Source organism: Aethalodelphis obliquidens, unplaced genomic scaffold (assembly GCF_003676395.1).
Source record: "Aethalodelphis obliquidens isolate GAN/ISIS:26980383/991018 unplaced genomic scaffold, ASM367639v1 scaffold110, whole genome shotgun sequence".
Taxonomy (NCBI): Eukaryota; Metazoa; Chordata; class Mammalia; order Artiodactyla; family Delphinidae; genus Aethalodelphis; species Aethalodelphis obliquidens.
In genome coordinates this window covers 2,138,955-2,158,537 of record NW_020838054.1, presented here as the reverse complement: position 1 = coordinate 2,158,537, position 19,583 = coordinate 2,138,955, and the positions used below count along the sequence as shown (strand labels likewise).

At 44.9% G+C, this 19,583-nt stretch overlaps 1 protein-coding gene across 1 annotated transcript in view; it reads right to left on the bottom strand.

Annotated features, from left to right (window-relative positions):
• Positions 1 to 19,583, bottom strand: part of AFF2 (ALF transcription elongation factor 2) — a 487,389-nt gene that overhangs the window by 182,235 nt on the left and 285,571 nt on the right. The window contains 1 exon segment of the mRNA XM_027096865.1: positions 6,513 to 6,557. Coding sequence (XP_026952666.1) covers positions 6,513 to 6,557 — 45 coding nt within the window.

The window sequence follows — 19,583 nt, the reverse complement described above, 5'->3', positions numbered from 1 at the left end:
GGCCTTTACTTCTGCCTTATCAAGAAACATCAGCTCTGCAAGCTGCTCTCAAAGCAGCCTCTGGCTCTTCCGCCTTGCCTCAGCAACAACGTGCTTTCCACAAATGTGGATTAGTTATGTAATTTCTCATCCGGTTCGGCCTTTCCTACTTCTCAAAATACGCACGTCTCAGAGTTGGCCCATGGAAGCTCCCATCACAAACCTTCACACCCGTGCCCATTATTGCAAGATCTTTTTTGCCTTTTGTGGTGTGCCTCTTATCCTGAAAATCAGTGCTTCATCATCTATGCCCCAGGTCCATGACCATGGGAATCATCTCTTGGATTCTTCCCTGTTTGATCTTTACAAAATAGTGATTTAGGCTTATGGATGTCTTCTGGTTAGAGCAATTACGGAGTTTACATTTCTTTTTCTCATTCTCCATAATGCTTTTGGTGAGTTACAAGAGAATGGGGCAAGCCTTGCTTTGTGCTTTCATTTCGGAACTGGAAGATGCCTACCAAATTGATTCTGAGAGGCTACTTTCCCCATGCATTTTCCACAGACACTGGTGTTACCTTTACACAGATGCACATGGAGTGGTTAACCTCCTTGCATTAGACATTTTTTCCCAACCCAATCCCACGAGCACAGCTAGGACAAAAAAAAACTGGTTCTTAAACAACAGTTGGAAGCTATTACTTCTTTCAGATATGCCTAGACTGCTTTTTGGCAAACGAATACATTGTTTCATTACCCTCCCTGTACATCCAAGATACAGAAAGCAGGTGTAAATTCTACACGTGGCTTAAATTCTCACGTGCTTTCATTCAACTCAATAGAAAATAATAAATCACTATATTTGCAAAAAGAAACAAGTTGACAGAAAACAGGCTTATTTTTATAGCACACCCAAGATATATAGGGACTCATATATTTACTCAGCTATTTTAAAGGGCTTACTCTTGTTCGCTCCCTGGACAGCTAAATGCTGAGTTGCTAAGTTACTGGTATTTGACATCATCTCTTCCCTGACATGTCCCAGGTTTGACAGGTTCCCATGATTCACTGGGCCAGTCACCTCGTTACCCACGTTACTCATTTACCCAATGACGTCTGGATAATCATTTAAAATTCACATCATACACTAGCTGCTAACCCCCAGGTTCCACATGAAAATATTTAAACCGCTTTACAGGCTCTAAGTGCATCTGGAAGCCCACTGGACGGCTTACCTACATTGTTCACATAATAGTTGTTATAATTAAATTTAGCATCTTTCTTCTGGGTTGGTTTGTGTGTGAGAAAAGAGGAAATGATTATTGGGAGGCACATAATGGGTAATATCTCTTATGGGCTAATTTGGTTCCATGAATAGCTCACCTCACACATGCATGTTATGTATGAAGTCCATTAGTGCTCTGAGTTAGCTTCAGAAAAGGTAATACTCCACATAAGTTACCCAGTCAAGGGCATTTTCACCTGCTGACAAATTTACATATTTCCCAGTGTCAGTAGGTAGGAACTAGTCATCAGAATAGCAGAGGGTGCAATCATTGGTTAGTCCGTTTATTTGACTCCATCAGTGTTAATGTTAATTACAGTCTAAATTATATTTAGCAGTTGTTGTCTTTCTTGGATGGAACACTATATTACTATTTCAAGAAACTATAATTTTGAAAGTCCACACCAGAATAGGATAGATGCTTTCTGAATCATCCTGGGAGGATTAGTATTTAAGACGGCTATGGAGAAAATCGTTTGCATGATTCCAATTTGAACATTATTTATACATTAATTTGACAGGATATAAAATCAATTGCCTAATTATTGGTTAAATTTATCAAAGGAATTCTACTGAAAGGTGCTTGATTATGCTGCATAGTTATGATAATATAATCAAAATTCCTTTCAGACGTAATTGTCTGATCAGTTTTGCTCCCCAATCCATTTTTTTTCTCACTCTTAAGATGGGCTTTTTCATTCGTTTCCCCTTTAAAAGTAAAAACTAGCAAGCACTGTACATGGCCGTCCTCTAATTATTTGGTAAGTTCTTTCCACACTAAAACTGTGCACTTAAACATAGACCTAATAAGCAGAATTGCCATAATTTAAAATGTTGTAAACACAGATCATGCTGCAATCAGAAGAGGTGCCCATGCCGGTGTTTACAGACCTGATCCATATGGCAGGGAGAAATCTGTAAGACGATAGTTTATCAAATCAAGTTCCCTAAATCCTAGCTAGCAAATTCAGCATCCCTCATAAACAGTGAATTACCCATACAGATGTTTGCTTATGAAATTATCAACTACGGAAGGTACTTAGCTAGGAAACACAATCTGTTCGGCGTCAAATCTAAGAGAAGTGCTGTATCTGCATTTGTGACTCTGGAAAGGATTTAATTGATAGTCTGTTGATATTTTTAAGTCAATTCTTGCTAAGAACAAATAAATCATACCACTGCAGAAGAAATAATCATTGAACATCCATCCTCAGCTAGGAGCATTTAGTGCAGACTGCTCTCCTCGGCTTAACTCTTCCAGAAATGATTACTCTAGGACCCATAAAACCCGGCGGAGCTAGAAAAGAAGCCGCCGCTGTGGCCCAGATTATTACATACGAGCAGCTTAGGAATCCCTCATATGACAGATGAATTGTAACTGCAGAACACCATCACTAGGGCCAGAGTTATTATTATTTTTCATTTCTGTTGGTACTCGAGGGTAGCTTGAGTCTGAAGAGAAAACGGCATGCTGATGGAAACAGGTACGCAGGCTGGGCTGCGCTGCACAGATGTGCTGCCTTTAAGTTTCTGATCTGTAAAATTTATAATAAGCAATAATACACTTGACAAGGAGCAAAGCCCTCTGAATTTCCACAGCTTGTTTTGTGGAAGAAGGGCAGGTGGCGGGAAAGGTGTTGTGGGCTGATGAATTCTGATTTGTTGGAAAAACTACGTGGAATTATTTTGGCATGACTGAGTGTGTACGAATTAAGGAAACAACAGAAGCTGAAATGAACTGTTGGTTGACGCCATTGTAATGTTAATCGTAAGAGCCCGGAGCTTGTGGAATAAGGATGGATTCAGGTGAGACAACAGGAACAGAGAACAGGAGGGGGCAGCATGAAGATTGTTAGAGCCGGTTGTTTGCCCTGAGGGCGAATTACTCAACCTCTCTGGCTTACCATAACCAGTAACTAATAATAAAATCTTTTAGTTCTGTTGTGAAAAGTCAATGACATAATGCACTTAAGTACTCCGCCTGCATGAAGTCGCACATTACTACTATTACTTTTTTATTAGTAGCAGTAATTTGTTATTGTTATTCTTTTATTATTTGAAATGCGATTTGAAAATATTCAAGATGTCCGGAAGAATTCATTCCTAAGACCGGCTCAGATTTTGTCGGTGTGCTGGTATTCCCAGTCAGACTTGCTAGGAGTCAGTCTGCCGAGCATCTGAGGCAATTTTTTTTGAATCCAGAGATTTTCACTGTAGGTTTGTGACACGGTGGTTGACAGGTGTAGGGCAAAGCGAAGACCAGACTCTCCTTGTGCCTCTGCCATATACTAGCCTCACCCAGGGTGGCAGGTCATGTATAACCTCTCTGGGCCCCGACTTCCTGAAACACTGGGTTGGCCAAAAAGCTCATTCGGGTTTTTCCATAACATCTTCCGGAGGACCCGAACGAACTTTTTGGCCAAGCCAATAATAATGGACTACCATGGTTCCTACGATCAAAATAAGATAATGAGGTTCAAGTACTCTGAAAGGCAGTCACGTGCTAGAGGGACATACGTTCGTCATATCAGATCAAGTCAGCCCTGGAAGACCAGACAAGGTGGGCTCCCGGGTAGAATGAGAGCCAGGAGTGCGTGGAAAGAGAAGCGGGTCTGAAGGGGAAAAATGGCGAGAGGGACTTTCAAAGGAAGCCAACTGGTTTGAACTTGAACAGCGTTTTGAAAAGGGGGCCCAAATCCAATGCGTTAGGCCAAAGTACTTCCACCGCCTGGGCACTGAGGGGCTGAGAGCGGGGAGAGGCCAGTCGTGTCCTACTTCGTCTGTACCAATGTGCGATGAAGTGACTTTGCCTGCTGGGCTGTAGAGGGAAAAAAGGGGGACTCGGGGAGGTGGGAAAGTTGGGCGAGCCGACAGACGGAGGTCTCTCCCCGTTACACGTGCCAGCGGTGTGTACACATTACAGACTCGTTCACGGCAGAGGAGAGGGATGTAAGGGTGCAGAATGACCCCCTGTTCTCCAGACGAGGAAATTGAAAAGCCACACAGCTAGGAAGTGATGGAACGTCAGGAACAACCGGCGGCCAGCTTTTCCCACCCCTGGGCCAGAGCATCTTCCTCTGCAGAGCCCCCTTCAGTGAGGGAGAGAAGACGACCTTGCTCTGGACTCGGCTTAGTTGGAAAAGCACCGAGGGGGTCAGAGAGAGGAGGAGAGAAAGAGGAAAGGTATCTCCCCCCTCCAGCCCCTTCAAGAAGGAAGCAGATTGGGAGCAAGGTGACCAACAGACTTACTGTGGGATCGTCTGCAGGGCTCCGAGGCCCTCAAACAAACAGGAACGTGAACGTGCTGTAACAAAAGTGTCCAGCAAGCACTCTGTTGTGCCGTGTACTGTGGTCTATAAAATTCCAAGCATGGAGATTGAAACATGTCACTCTTCAATAAAGGAAAGTCCACTCATTAACGGTATTGTCGAGAAAACGAAACAAAACAAAGACCCCAGAATTCTATACGATGTATAGCCCTTCGAAAGAAAAAAAAAAGCCCATTCCCCTAGATTCTCTTTCAAGAACAACAGAAAGACTTTTGTTACTTTCTCAAAGGGAGCTACCTATTATGAGCTTATTAAGGTAACTACTTCTTTTCTTTCCGTGTTTAAGTGACATTCTGTTGTTTCTCTAAGTGGCTTCTCCAGCAGCCTGGAGTCGCCAGCCTCTGCCAGGTGTCCAGCCGGCTCCCCTCGCTCGGTCACTGTGTGGGCCACCTAGGCTCCAGGGCCAGGCTGCTCTGAAGTGGAGAATTCCAACTGTCACAAATGAGGTGGTGATTCTGAAATGGGTCTGGCATTCCTCTGGGGTTCAGAAAAGACCACTGACTTCATTTGGAAAAGCCAGACTACTGTAGGGACTAGAGGAAGAGGTTTCTTTCAGCATCGCCTTTCTCTAAAAGGCAGGTGGCCAAGACCCTCACAGTATTGGGTGTATTTCGTACATCTGCACTGTCTCCACCCGACGCAAGGTGCAGGGAGCAAGCGGCTGGGTTCCGAGGGTGCATCACGCTGTGGATTTCATGGCGGCCGCCCACACTCCCCACCCCACCTCCACCCCCGGCCCTTGGATCCCAGGGAGAGATGATGGAGGGGTTCCTGGACTCTTACCAAAGTAACCAGTACTCCCCTAACTCAGATCGTCTCATCTCTGAGCAGAGTGATCGGACTCCCCTCTTTAACAGTCAGTAACGACATTCTTGGGCTGGAAAAGGTGCACGAATGTCCACAGTGGGGGAATCAGGCGCCCGGTCAGCTCCATGGTGAACAGGTTTCTACTCCTTTTTATTCCTTTCGCTGCATCTTCACAGGGTTTGCCTCCAACACGTACCAGGGAGAGTGTCGGGGGAGCTGAGGTGACTTGGGGAGGTGAGGAAAGGGGATGAAGAATTTCCCCGGGCACAGAGATGGATTTCTTTCCCCAGTGGAAAGCCAGCATGTTTTTCTCCCGGCCACACTGATCATTCCTCATAGTAAATAGCATTTATATACCTCTCGGCAGCTTATAAGGGAATTAGGACAGGCATTATTGTCCTCTTTTACAGACAAGGAAGGGAGATTCAGAAAGATGAAGTTATCTGTCCAAATTGCAGAAGTGACAAATGGTGGAGAGAGAACTCACTCCCACGATTCCTATTCTTCATATACCGCAACGCCTTAGGATGCCAACAGGCAGACACGGGAGATACATTTCTCTGCCTTGGCTTTGGTTTCTCCTTTTGCTTTAATCGTGTACTTTGGGAGAGGTCATTGCCACCTTTTGCAGCTCTGTGCTGTCTCCACGCCATTCTCATGCACCAGTTCACCCCCATTAGTACCATCTCCCACAACTTGCCATCATTCTCAAGTCTCTCCTCATCTCCTCCCCTCCACCCTGCCACTTCTCATCCCCTTGTTGTAGGCCACAATCTCCATGACCATGTCCCATCAGCAACGTAGCAGGAGGCAGCAATGAGGCTGACCTGAGATCCCAGAGAACAGAAAGGCAAAGATTGTGGGTAGGATGCTTGAACAGGAAACGTTTCCTAAAGGAGGTGGTGAGTCTCTGCTCAGCCCTGAAAAGACTCAGAAGGATGCGAGAAGGCAACAGACGCTTGGTGAGATCAGGAGACTAGCTTGATTAGAGAGCAAGAAGACGAGGTAAGAAATGAGACACTCCCGGAAACAGAAGAGGAATGACTTTAAACAGCTTGAGCAGGTTGACTGCTTCATTATTAAAAGGCAGAGAGATAAAGGTTTAAACTCACCCGCAAGATTTCTTCAACACAGCTTGGGTCACTGGGAAGGCTCACCTAAAACAAAATAAGCAAAAAAAGAAAATTAACCATAATCTAGTTATTCTCAGAAAAGCATGTTGTATAATATTTTACCCTGTAGGAAAAACTGTAAAGGAAGTAAATATAGCTATACATGTGGGGTTTTCCCCCTATGAAATACAAAGCAGTAAGTATCTGCAAATGGCCAATTTTGTTTTCTTTTACGGAAGCAGTAAGACCACAGTACAAGATGCAGAGAGGGCCTGGCTCTGTCACTGATTTGCTCCGGGACACGGAGCCACCCTCCCCTGTCCCCCGAGCTTCACTTTGCTCATCCATCCAAAGAAGGAGCTCGCCTTCCTGATCTTTGAGGCCTCTTCCACCCCCTGACATACTTTACCATGTTATTCATAATCACAGATTTGTAGAAGAGGACGCCTATATGAACCACTTCTGTGATTAATTGAAGTCCCCTTTCAACTCAGGAGTCCAATCAGATGCCTACAGAGAGAATCTCACAAAGTGAACGCCCTGAGCTTTTCTCCTCAGTGTGACACCTTCCTAATCAATCAAAATTCAAGCGACTAGCAGAGCTGTACCGAGTACTGACTCCGCACCAGGCACATGCCCTTTCCTTCAGGAGCTCCAGAGTCAGTGAGAGCAAGAAACCAAATGCCGAAGTGAAACACCAGCTCTGAAGCTGTGTTTGATGAGGGACCTGAGGGTGGGACCACCAGCTGCAGGAAGGTCTACCAGGTGTGACGGCACCTGTGCAGGTACGGGCATCCCCCAAACCTTCCGAACTCTCTCCTTCACACCTTCTCCAAGAAGGCAATTTGATCACCTCCACTTCCCTCCAGTTCCAGTAGGGAGACCATTTGGTCTCTTTCACTCACTGCCTTGGGAGGTAAAAGGCCAGTCCTGTAAAGAGAGTACTGCCACAGAGGCTGTAGGTTCCAGGCCTCTCGCAAGGGCCATTAAGTCCTAATCCCCTCGTTACTCTGATAGATTAAGGTATAAACACAACTATATTTGAGGAAATGGGGAAGAGAATGTGGCCCCAGTTTCCCTCGATCTTAAAAAAAATACACGCTACAATCATCAGTAAATCTTAAATGAGCGTAACAGTCACTACTGTACATACATTAATTTCAACCAATATTTCTTGACTACCTTGACTACCTACTCCATGGAAGAGTCCCTGCTCCAAGCAGCATAAAATCCCTAGTGGGGAATTAGAGAGTCAACAATAATGAGGGGGCCATCCAGCCTGGGTTATAACCCAGTGTGGTTCCAGTGTACACATGTTATTCTGCTGTCATTACTGACAGTGTCCCTTTTCACCCTCAAAAATGTCCTGATTCGGACGACAAATTATACAGTCACCCTTCCAAGAACACGAGTACTCTGATATTGAGCGGAAAGAACAGTAGAAGGAAAGGCTGACAAATTGCCTGGGCAGACATGGTAAAGAACCTTAAATACAGGCTCCTGATAGGGAACCACACGTGGTTTGGTCTAGCAGAGATCATTCATTCATTCATTCAACAAATATTCTTTGAGGGCCAGGGACTGTGCCGCCAGGCTTGTGGTCGGCAAAGACACAACGGAAAAAAGCAGAAGGAGACACAGTTTCCTCCCTCATGGAGTTTGTAGACTCAGGAAGAAGGTGGGTGTGAAGAATCACATAGGTAATGGACGACTGTTACCATGGTAAGTACTATAAAGCAGGACATCCCATGGACACCAGTGCTGCAAAATGAAAGGTTCCGTGTCCAAAAAAGTATGGGCAATGCTGCCATGCATCCCCCTCTTGGCAACCCATGATGCAACTTAGAGGCTCTGAGACACCTATGTAATTGGTTTAAAGCAGCATGTTCCCAACTTTCTTGACCACTGATGGTTGGGTTTTTAGTTTTCATGTGTGTTTTTTTTTTCCAATTAACAATGATCGCCATTCCATAGAATGGGTGTTTGCAGAATATACACTAGGAGAGGCTGGTCTAACATATTACAGGATTACAGAACTCAACTGATTATTCTTAACAGCAAATAAAATCTCATTCCAAGGACTTCCCTGGTGGCGCAGCGGTTAAGAATCCGCCTGCCAATGCAGGGAACACGGCTTCGAGCCCTGGTCTGGGAGGATCCCACATGCCGCGGAGCAACTAACCCCGCGAGCCCCAACTACTGAGCCCCTGTGCCACAACTACTGAAGCCTGCGTGCCTAGAGCCCGTGCTCCGCAACAAGAGAAGCCACCGCAATGAAGAGCAGCCCCCGCTCGCTGCAACTAGAGAAAGCCCGCGTGTGGCAACGAAGACCCAATGCAGCCAAAACTAACTAACTAACTAAATTTAAAAAAAAAATCTCATTCCATTGCTCAAGGCTCTAGCAACCGTATTTTCCAAGACAGTTGTTGAACTTCTAACATATACCTTCCCCAAACACAAAGGTCAAAATGATTACAGCCAAGACTTAAATCTTCAGTGTGGTTGTCCCACTGTATCTGTTGGGCTGCCCAACTCTCATGAAAAGGTCTTTGTTTTCCCTTTGCCACACAAACACACAAATGTTAATTTTGAAATAAAAGTGGGAAAAAAGTATGAGCCACATGCAGACACAGCGAGGACATTTGCCTACGAGTCTCAAGAGTTGGGTGGGAGGCTGATCTTACCCCTTGGGAACAGGACTTCACAACCTGACCCCTCTGAGTTCCAGTTTGCCCAACTATAAAATAAAATCGAGTAAAATAAAAGGATGATAAGAGTAATACCTGCTCCTTTCAAAGCTCACAAGGGTTTCTGCGAGCAGCAAATGATATAAGGTATGTGAACGCGCTTTGTAACCCGCAAAGCCCCTCATGCTGCGTTGGGTTTTTAGCCCCTGCCCTGCTGGTCTCCTCACTGCCTTTATTACGAAGCCCAGTCTTCTCGTCTGCACAAGGTAAGATCTGACTCACTCTTGCCAACCGCAAATATCATGTCTACACCTGGTATTATAAATATCCGTTTCCTTATGGGGAAATGCTGTCAAAATAGAAAGAGTTGTGGACTCTGGGGAAGAACTCTGCCGACACGGACAGTCAAATAAATATGCATCCATACCGAGCGTTCAGATTTTGTTTTTCTTTTTTAGAAAATACTGGAATCCAGCATTGACATGGAGTCACCAGTCCTGCAAAGTCATCTAGCCCTGCTCCGCTGCTCTTTTCACCGCAAGACAACTCATTTGAGCCTCAAGTGGTTTTTTCCCCCCCCGCAAGTGCTTTTGAATTAGCCAGCGAGCATCTCCTCTGTGCCTAGAACAGTGCTGGGCGAGGGGGGTCGGTGACACAAAGAGCCGTCAGACTTGGCCTGTTTCTCTCGGAGTTAAATGTCTAGATGGGACGGGAAAACAAACAATTGAGACCCACTGGGACATACATTGTAAGGTGGTGACAAGGGTAATAGGATCGCATTCATTCGCCCGTCCGCCTATTCATCAGTTCTCCCATTTACTTCTTTAGACAACAAATCCTGACTGAGCTCACACTGTGCTCAGGACGGTGCCAAGGGGAGGATTTAAAGACACCGAAGACAACCTAATTTCTGCCTTCGAGACTCCACGCAAATTGGGGGAGACAAACATTTACAGGGGAAACAGACAATACGGAACAGGAGGTCTGACTTGGGTGTCAGGGGTACCTACCGGGTTCACGGACAGAGCCATGTCCGACAGGAGGTCCCAGCCGCCGAGGTCCCCATCGCAGTCCTCGCCCCATAAGGGGGTGAGAGGCCAAGGATTTGCCATGGCCGAGCAGTGCCGGGGCCACCTAAGGCCACTTCAGGTTCAGAGCCCCCTGAGGAACGGCACCCAGGTCACTCACACTGCGCTCTGGACAGAAGCCGGGCTCAGCCCCCGCTGCCTGGTTGCTCTGTCTGTCTGTCAGTGTGTCTCTCACAGCCCCGTCCTCTCGCAGGAACTGTGGAGGAGTCACTCGGACAGGTGTGACAGGAGACAGGAGGAGAACTAGTGGTGACACTGGGATTAGAACTGCCGCCTGACGAGTTGCCAAGCTGCCGCTTAATTCCGGAGCCACCTTCGCCTCCCTTTCAATGCACTCTTGAGTATTCAGAGAGTCCACAAAGCGCAAGTTAGCCACTCAGAGCCGGCGATCTCCTGCATCCCCCTCTCCGCCCCCTCCTCTGGGAGCAGAAAGCGAGCTGCACGCCGCCCGGGGAGGCTGTGCTCTCACTCCTGGCCCCAGACTACCCTCTCGGGCTGGGCACGGACGGGGTCCTCTAAGGGCCAGGGAAGGCAGGCGCCCATCGGGCAGGTGCTGAGTTGACTGAGAGCCCTCCCAAGTGCCTACCCTCTCGGCGTGTGACAGTGCAGGCTGCCACCCCATGTAGCCACACAGGGACCACGCGCAGATCATCTGCCTGGTGATAAAGACATATCTTAGGAAATAATCAGGGTACCTTTAAATCATCAAATATTCAATTAACTGCAGCAACAATAAATGAATTGCATAGGATGTTTTAATCATTCTGGAATTAATCAGTTTGGAGCACACTTCTTGGCGATTAGGGTAATACAAGATAGCAAAAATACCCTGATTGTGGCATTGAGAGACACTGATAGAAAACACGAAGATTCATGTAAAACATTAAAAGAATCATGATCATCACACGGTTAACCCAGTAGAGCGGGATGCGTGTCTCTGAGTACATTTTTATTAAGTGATTGCGAGGGAAAAGAGGTCTTTTTTTTTTTTTTTTCTAAAATCACCCTGAAGTTTTCCCACAAAACCTGGCCATCTAAGTCCACTATTCTAGGCATGTTTCACCTTGACAAAGACTTCGCCCAGTAAAATTCACAAATTGCAAGTTTAATTGCCAGTGAACGCTTGGATTCTCCTAACAAGTGCAAGTGACACTGAGTGACACATCACTAACACCAAAATCCACGCTACCGGCCCAGTTAAACAAGATCCGCGACTGACACCGCCGGCAGCTTCCAAACTAATTCCATTTGTATTTTCATTAACAAATTGCCCCATTCATCCCCACGACTGACTGACGACACAGAGATCCCCTGACACGGCATCACTAACAAAATGAAAACTCAGGTTATGATATTCTAGTAGCAAATGAGTTTTCCGGCTTTTTAAAATGTTTAATCCCCATCATCGGTCATTTGTCCAAACAAGGAGCAGCAGCCTCTGAAGTTCCCATTCGCACTCACTTTGAGATCCCTTTATTTCCCCTCCCCATCCAGGGAGTCCCCGTTTTCCAACTTGGAAAAGGACGAACCCAGTTCAGGTTAAGATCTTTCTGTCCCTTGCTTCCTGCCACCTGTCCCTATTCTAGTTTGTATTCATGAGTCTCCGGTTAAACGGGAACAGTTAACATAAACGCAGACAGAAATCCTCAGGTGATATAACTTTAATCAAAACAAAGAAGATTTCACAACAGTCACATGGTACAGCCAACCAGCTCATCTTCCCATTTCATTTTAATACAGCAAAAGTCCTGGGTGTCCAAGGAGTTGGTATTTAAAATACTGCTTCCGGCTAATTTTTAAGGGTGTCACATGGTCAAAATACCCCATGTAAAACAAGCTAATATTCACCATTCGCTCTAAGAAAAGAAGCAATAACAAGTAGAGCATGATAGTCCCCGCTCGCTGCAACTAGAGAAAGCCTGTGCGCAGCAACGGAGACGCAACACAGCCAAAAATAAATCAATAAAATAAATAAATTTTTTAAAAGTAGAGCATGAAGATCAAAGGAATATACCACTTGCCATTTTAAGCTAAGTATAGAAAGTGACCCTGTGTCTAGAACCTTACGTGGAACTAAAACTAAAAAGGAAGACTCAGCGATCACATTTTATTTATTTGAGCAAATCAGTGAGATAATTTACTGTGCTTTCTGGGGGCATAAAGGGGTAGGGGAAAGAGCATGGGCTTTGAAGCTGGAGGGACTTGGATTTTAATCCCAGCTCTGATACTTAACTTGCTTTGTGAACTTGGGCAAGACACTTGAACTTCTCTGAGCCTCTGTTTCTCTGTCTATATAAGGGAAATAAAATTCCACTTCGAGGACTGTCGTGAGGTTGAGATGAAGTGAGGCATATAAAAGTACCTTAGCCTGGCAGTGGGTGCATCTGAAGTCTCCATCAACACCTTTTATTCGAAGTTCCCTCTAAGGCTCTTGGAAAGTTGTCAGCACCCTGAACCTTGGAACCACTGAGTACATAGTTTAGTCGCCTTGGAAATTGGCCCCCATGACATCTTGTGAATGTCGCTAATTATGAAATCCTATTCAGGGGCCCAGTGCATAAGGAGTCTCAGGCTGCGGCTCCATCTGGTAGCTCTCACTGAAGGTGACAAAGGAGGCTGGAGATGGGACTTGAGGGGGTAAGACAACAGAGAGTGAAGGGGGGCTGAAGGGGAAGGGGGGCGATGTGCTTCATTATGGGGACAGCTCTCCACTGATTACATTAGGTATGGGCAACGGCGGAATGCATATGCAGAAAGGCCCATCATCAGTGGAGAGGACCTAACGGCAGATGGAATTTGAAGTGAAGAGTACTTAATTCAGCGGGCTCTGAATAGCCATTAGCTCACTGTTCATTTATTTGGTCTAATAACTAGTTTCTATAGAAGAGTGAGCTATAAACGGGGGGTGGGGTGGGGGGTGAAAGTCTTAAAGAAAAGGTACACATCTAGAAAGATTACCCTAAGAAACCAAGAGCCCTTCTGGAAGAGGCTGGCCGCCTGACCCACATTCCCCCAGGACGCCCTGCCTCTGGTCACCCGAGCTGTGCCTTCGCTGCCGGCGAGGCTCCCCAGGGACGGAGCCCCTCCTCCCACATTCTCCAGGCTTCTCGCCCAGATGCCTTAATCCCGCTGCTTTCACTCAAGCTGCATCCTCCTCCTTCGCTTCGCCGGCCTCCCAGACTCCGACCCAACTTGCTTGCCCCTTCCTGCCTGTGCTCTTCCCAGCCTTCTGTCTGCTCTCCGTGTCTGCCCCACAACCCAGAGACCTTCCAGCCACGGTCCCTGCCTTCTGAAATTCCTAGGCATGCGTACGACTCCTAGGGCCCGCGGGATACCCACTTCTGTCCCATCCAAGTCCTAGCACGGAAACCAAGGACCATTTAAGATTAAAGTCTTCATTCCACGAAATCCCTACTTACTGCACTCCCATTAACATTAATGGCTATCTTGTGTGCAGGTCCACATGTAGTATCCACATCTCAACTTCAATTCTCTACCTCCTACACATGGACCATTTTCTCACTGATGCTAATTGTCAGATCCCGGGTACATTTCCTCTTCTTCTGCTGACGGTTTTTAAATGCATGGGAAATGCAAACTGATTTTTGTACTAACTAATACAAACGTGAGGAAAAGAGTTATTTCATGGAGAACTATATTCAATATCCTATGATAAACCATAATGGAAAAGAATATATATTAAGAAAGAATGTATTGATATGTATGACCGAATCGCTTTGCTGTACAGCAGAAATTAACACGACATTGTAAATCAACTAGGCTTCAATAGAAAAAAAACACGAGGAAGCAGGCAACTCATATACCACATGTAGCAGACACGTACTATAGGCCTCAGATATAAAACTAATTTCACACCTTAGTCATCCGAAGATGAAACTGCATCAAAAGACCATTTACAGTTTCTTTTGTGACGAGTCCACATTCCAGATAGCATGGCATACGATGTATCACACATCATGTATTCCAAAGCCACCCCTGAATCCTTAGGAGTGGCTAGGGGGACAGGAGGAAAATCAGGCAAGCATGATGTCCCAGAAAGCCAGAGAAGAAAGTGTTTCAAGGAGAAAGCAGCCATTCAGTAAGATAAGGATGCAGAATCGGCTGGGTTCGGCCGATCCTAGGCCATCTGGGCCATCGGCCACCTTGGACAGAGCCGTTTCAGCGGCATGCTGTGCATGTGACCCTCACCTCACCGGAGTGTGCTGCGGAGAGAGTGGGAGGGGCGGATGCAGGAGGGAATAAACAATTCCCGCTGTGACAGGGAGCAGAGAGATGGGGTGATAGGATGTGGTGATGCGGTGTCGAGGTTTTTCTTTGTATTTTAAGAGGGATGGTACTAAGGCATATTCATACACCAGTGGGTGTAACTCAGTGGAGAGGGGAAGAGACGTATCGCGAAAGAAAAAAATGGATGATTGTAAAAGCAAAGTCCTTGAGAAGGAGCGAACAGACTGGGACACAACTGGAGAGGCTGGCCTGAAAGAGGAGCGTGGACCCTTCTGGACAGTTCTTCCATTGTAACGGCAGGGAAGGCAGAGTGCCTTAGGTACATAAGCAATTGGGTTGGAGAAATTAAAGACGAGAAGATGAGGGGGTACTTGTCTGATTGTATCTATTTTTCTCTATGAAGTATGTGGCAAGGTCATCAGTGGAGAACGGGGCTGGTTATTGGAAACATGCGGAGAAAGGAAAGGTGGAAAAGGTTCTGTTGGAGAACAGGAAGAGGGGTAGGCTAGGAAAGTATAACAGAACTCTCTGGCAATACTGAAGAGCGAGAAAGAGGGAGCTATCGTGTGAAACACTGAAGGAGATGCTGTCTATGCCCACAGTACGGAGATAAAGGAAGGAGGAGGTAGGGGAAAGGAGACAATTGGAGGCCAAGTAGCCTCTGGCGATTTAGAAGGAGGTGGCTCTCTGCTCCCCACTATCAGCTACTGCACTTTCCCACACTGATCAGCTAATTAACCACAGCTCACAGTTCTCCAACTGCTCTAATCTATAAGGGACTTCATTCCGAATGGAACAAGCAGAGCGCCCAGGAGCACGAGCAGTGATCTGCTGGGATCCCACAGTGGTGAATCTCACATGACCCACAAGCCCGGACGAAGTGGACCGCGGGGCCTGAGGAACGCCTCTCTGGGGGCTAAATGAATTCAACTTTGTCCCTCGGGAAGTAGAGAGCGCCATTAACCCATATCCTCCTGAGAGAGATCATTCCTACGGAGCATTGGAAGGAGTTTCCAAATTGTTTAAAGAAGAGCTGTTTTTAATCACTTGACTATTTTGTCCTTAAGAAAACTTTTACACGTTTACTATGTTAGCAGGAGACATTTTAAAGTACGATTATCTTTTATAATACATCTTGGATTGACAACTTCTTCTAAGCATTTATGGTTTCTAGAGATACAAGACTTCCTCACCAGGGGGGAAAAAATGAAGTGGGAGTTCAGATTTTTCTGGTAGCTTCTGAAGACACTACCACAGGCATATTATGGGGTCTTAAATTACGTGCTGTGACCCCATTTAGAAAAGAACCTTTTAAATATGTATCTTTGGCTCCTATTTTCTGAAAATCTTTCAGAAAGGAAAGGTCTTCCCTTGACATTCGCAATCCCTCACCCTAAAGAAACTCCTTTCGTCTTCTTCTAAACACATAGCTAATGATTTAAGTGTCTGCTTTAAAACAAGAAACCTAGATTTCAGTTTGATTTTGCTCTATAGCTACATTTTCCTTAAAGCATCGTCAGTGGAATAGACTTTACAAATTGTACCCATACATGTCCTCAATAAAAAGGTGACAACAGAACACACTTGATAGAAAGTGTCTCCTCTTTCAGACTAACCTCTAACGAACTTGGCACCTTCTTGACTCTCTAAATCCTGCGCTTAGGATTGTCTTAATTGCCAGTGGTTGACACCGCGATGCCACAGAAAGAGACCTACAATTGCTCTTCTCTGACAGCGAAGATCTGAGAGAACAAGCCCTGTGCACGGGAAGTGAATCCTCGCCAGCTCCCCTATTATTTATAACTCTAATTAAAACACTTTTATCTATTAATGCCAAGTGACACTACTAAATATATTCAGGGAAGTTCACATTGTTTCTAGGCTTCTGGAATCTCAGATCTGCACCCACTTACATGTGGTTTAACTGCTCACTAAAATGAAATGATAGCTAAGAATAACTCCCTTCCATTAGATTTATAAATCTCATTAATTAATTCGACACCTCCAATGGTGTAGAGACCAAACTCAACTGCAAGATCTAATTAAAGAGAAGTAAAAAAAAATGTTAAGAAACAACACTGAGATTGAAACACAGAAGTAACTGTTTAGCCTCAAATTAATGAGGCGCTATGCTAAGGAAGCATGTCCATTAATCCCTAATGAGGACTTTAAACACATTAAAACTTCCTAATACAAAATGTTTGCCTTCCTTTTATCCAATAACAAATAAGCCAATAATTTTCTGGCTCTAAATGACACTGTTAACTGTCACGGCATGTTTTATTTGACAAACCCTCCATTCAAATACTGTAAAACCAATTAATTTGCCTGCTGTGAAATGTGTTTCTTGGTGGCTTTTATGTGATTTTTTTTCTTCTCAAAGGAATGTAAATAGGAGGTCAATGTAGGTGCCTGGTATTGCTTAAAAAATATGCCACAGTAGCTATAGGTTGTCTCTCCTGTCTGCAATTCAAATGAGTTGAAAGACAACCTTCATTTTCAGGTCACAATCACAGACTGGTTTCCTGATAAGGAAACCGTGTCAGAGTAATAGTTTGATTACCATGAAGAGGATGCCGTATTTGAGAATGGAGAGTTGGCAAAATTACCACTTTGTTCGATTGTAAATAATGTTTCACGACCCTGGCCCTTACCGACCTGGCATGGTTACCTAGCTCCTGCTTCATCCAGCCCTCCCCCAAATGCACCTGCGTGTGTGCCCAGGAAATCACTCTCTAAAATTGGAGTTTATTCCTGATGCTTTTATTTGAAAACACCACAATTTGTTACACTTTTTTGTTGGCAGAAAAATCAATAGAACAAACACAAGAAGTTCCTGTTTCTTAAACTTCCCCTGGGCCTTACTTAGTATCTCCAGTTAGCTTGAGAGATGGCCCTAAGAGCCCTTCTGCCCAGCATTTATGGAACACTCTGAAACACTTGGCTCGTAGAAGGGCAAGGCACTTTTCCAGAAAATCACTCTGCAAACACCGACCCTTGACACCGTGTCATAAAGAAAGGGTCTGTGACATTACGTGTGGGCCCGCTCTGTGGAGCACCTCGAGCCCACTGCCTCATACATTGAAGACCAGAGAGGGAATGATATGCGGCGTCCCATGGTTTATGGAGTCAAACAGTTTACGCCAATTAACACGAACAGCATACGCAGGACACCAGCGATCCTAGCTTGTCTCACATCCACGTGAAAACCAGGGACTGATTATTTCTTAGCTGTGAAAGTAAGCAAGATAAACAGACACCTGGCAGGTGCCTATAATTCCAGGTACAATGACAACACCTTACTGATACAAATAAAATACATCCAGTGAAATAACCCCACTTACTCCTGACTGGGATCAACGTGTTGGGGTATTTCCAAACTTGGTGCTTGGAAAATCTGTTCACATTAAGAAACTTATCCCAAATGGAAAATATACATTGCATCCCTACGCACAGTACAGTGCACTAGGCATTATGGGAAATTCAGTAGATGATGAAGAATAAATGTCCACAAGGAACATCTACTTAAGAGTAGACAGGACTATATACCAAAAACGAGTAATGACAGTACAAGTTGGCACAGATTTTCTGATCCCTGAATCAGGCACATGGGCAGAAGGATTTTACTTTGGGGATGACATGACTTAGATGGCCAAATATGGGAATGTCCAGACTATCTAATATGGGGAGAATGAAAGTGATTATTTCAAATCAGCACTCTCCTAGAAATCCCAGACTGTGTAGTGACGCTACTTTTAAGAGACAGATGAATGGCTTTCACGATAACTGTAATAGGAAGTCACAGGTGAAAAAAACTGTCCATGGCTCTGGGGTGATCATGCAAGGAAGTGGGACTTGACCTTGATTTTGAATAAGAGAAAAGATTCATATAGGTAGTGACTATGGCACTGTATGACTTCGGGCAAGTCACAGTTTCTCTAGCTATAAAACCAACGGGTTGGCCAAGGATCTAGTCTCTAAAGCAACTCCAATCTGTTAAAATGAGTGCATCAATCTGTGGTCCAAAGCAAATTAATTTCAAAACTTGAACTTGTGTTCACCAGCTGATCTCTAATTAAAAGAAGTCTCCAATCGAAAATGAAAAGCTATAAATTTCACAGGGACAGAGCCTGCGTGATCTACAGAAGTAAAAATGTCAAGCCGTCCTGGCAAATATTTTCAAAATGGCAGCAGATAACATGCTTTAGGACTTCAGTGGAAACATTAAAATGTGGACAGTTCCATTTTTCATATTAGGGAGACCACTATGACAATTAGATGTTAGAAGTTCTCGCTAAACGGTAGTGAAAATATAATCGGTACTTGGCTAAGGGTCCATACCCTTGAAGCCAAAGCATGTAGAAATGGCTCTGTTTGAAACGATTTTGAAAAATCCCATAAGAGCTCCTACATCTTCCATTTTTAATGAAGATTTGGGAATGTACTGAGACCACCAGACATCAAGCGTGCTCGTGACCTTTTCAACTGTCAGACCAGATAGATTTTTATCTTATATGAATCCACCGAAAGCCTCAAAGGTGCAGTGCCAGAGCGTGAATCCATTTCACTAGACAGTCATTGAAAGTATAATTCAAAGTGCAACTTATTTTCACATTTTCTACCACAATACTTTTGGCAGCCCAGGGCAGAACGTCAAAACCTGGTTTCCAATGGAGACCGCTTCCAGTGGTTTCTAAATGTTGGCAGCAAGAATTCCTTCTTGTCAAAGAGATCAGCAGTCACTGGCTTTCATTAATTTATTTTCAATGACTGCTGCTTGCTCTCAGGAAGCCTTTCTTTACCTAAGGATGTTGACCTGCTGTTGGACCCCATCAGAAACAGACACGGAGAGACACTGATATATTAGGAGATTGGGAGATTCCCTCCAGTGGCCTTCACAGACCCCACAACTTCCATTTATTCTCACGGAGGCCATGAGCACAAAAAACAAGATTTGTGGTGAAGACATAGAGCTGGAATCTATAAAAGCTCCCAACACAAGATGAATAAACCCAGCGATATATATTACACTGTAAAGTGTTATCTGA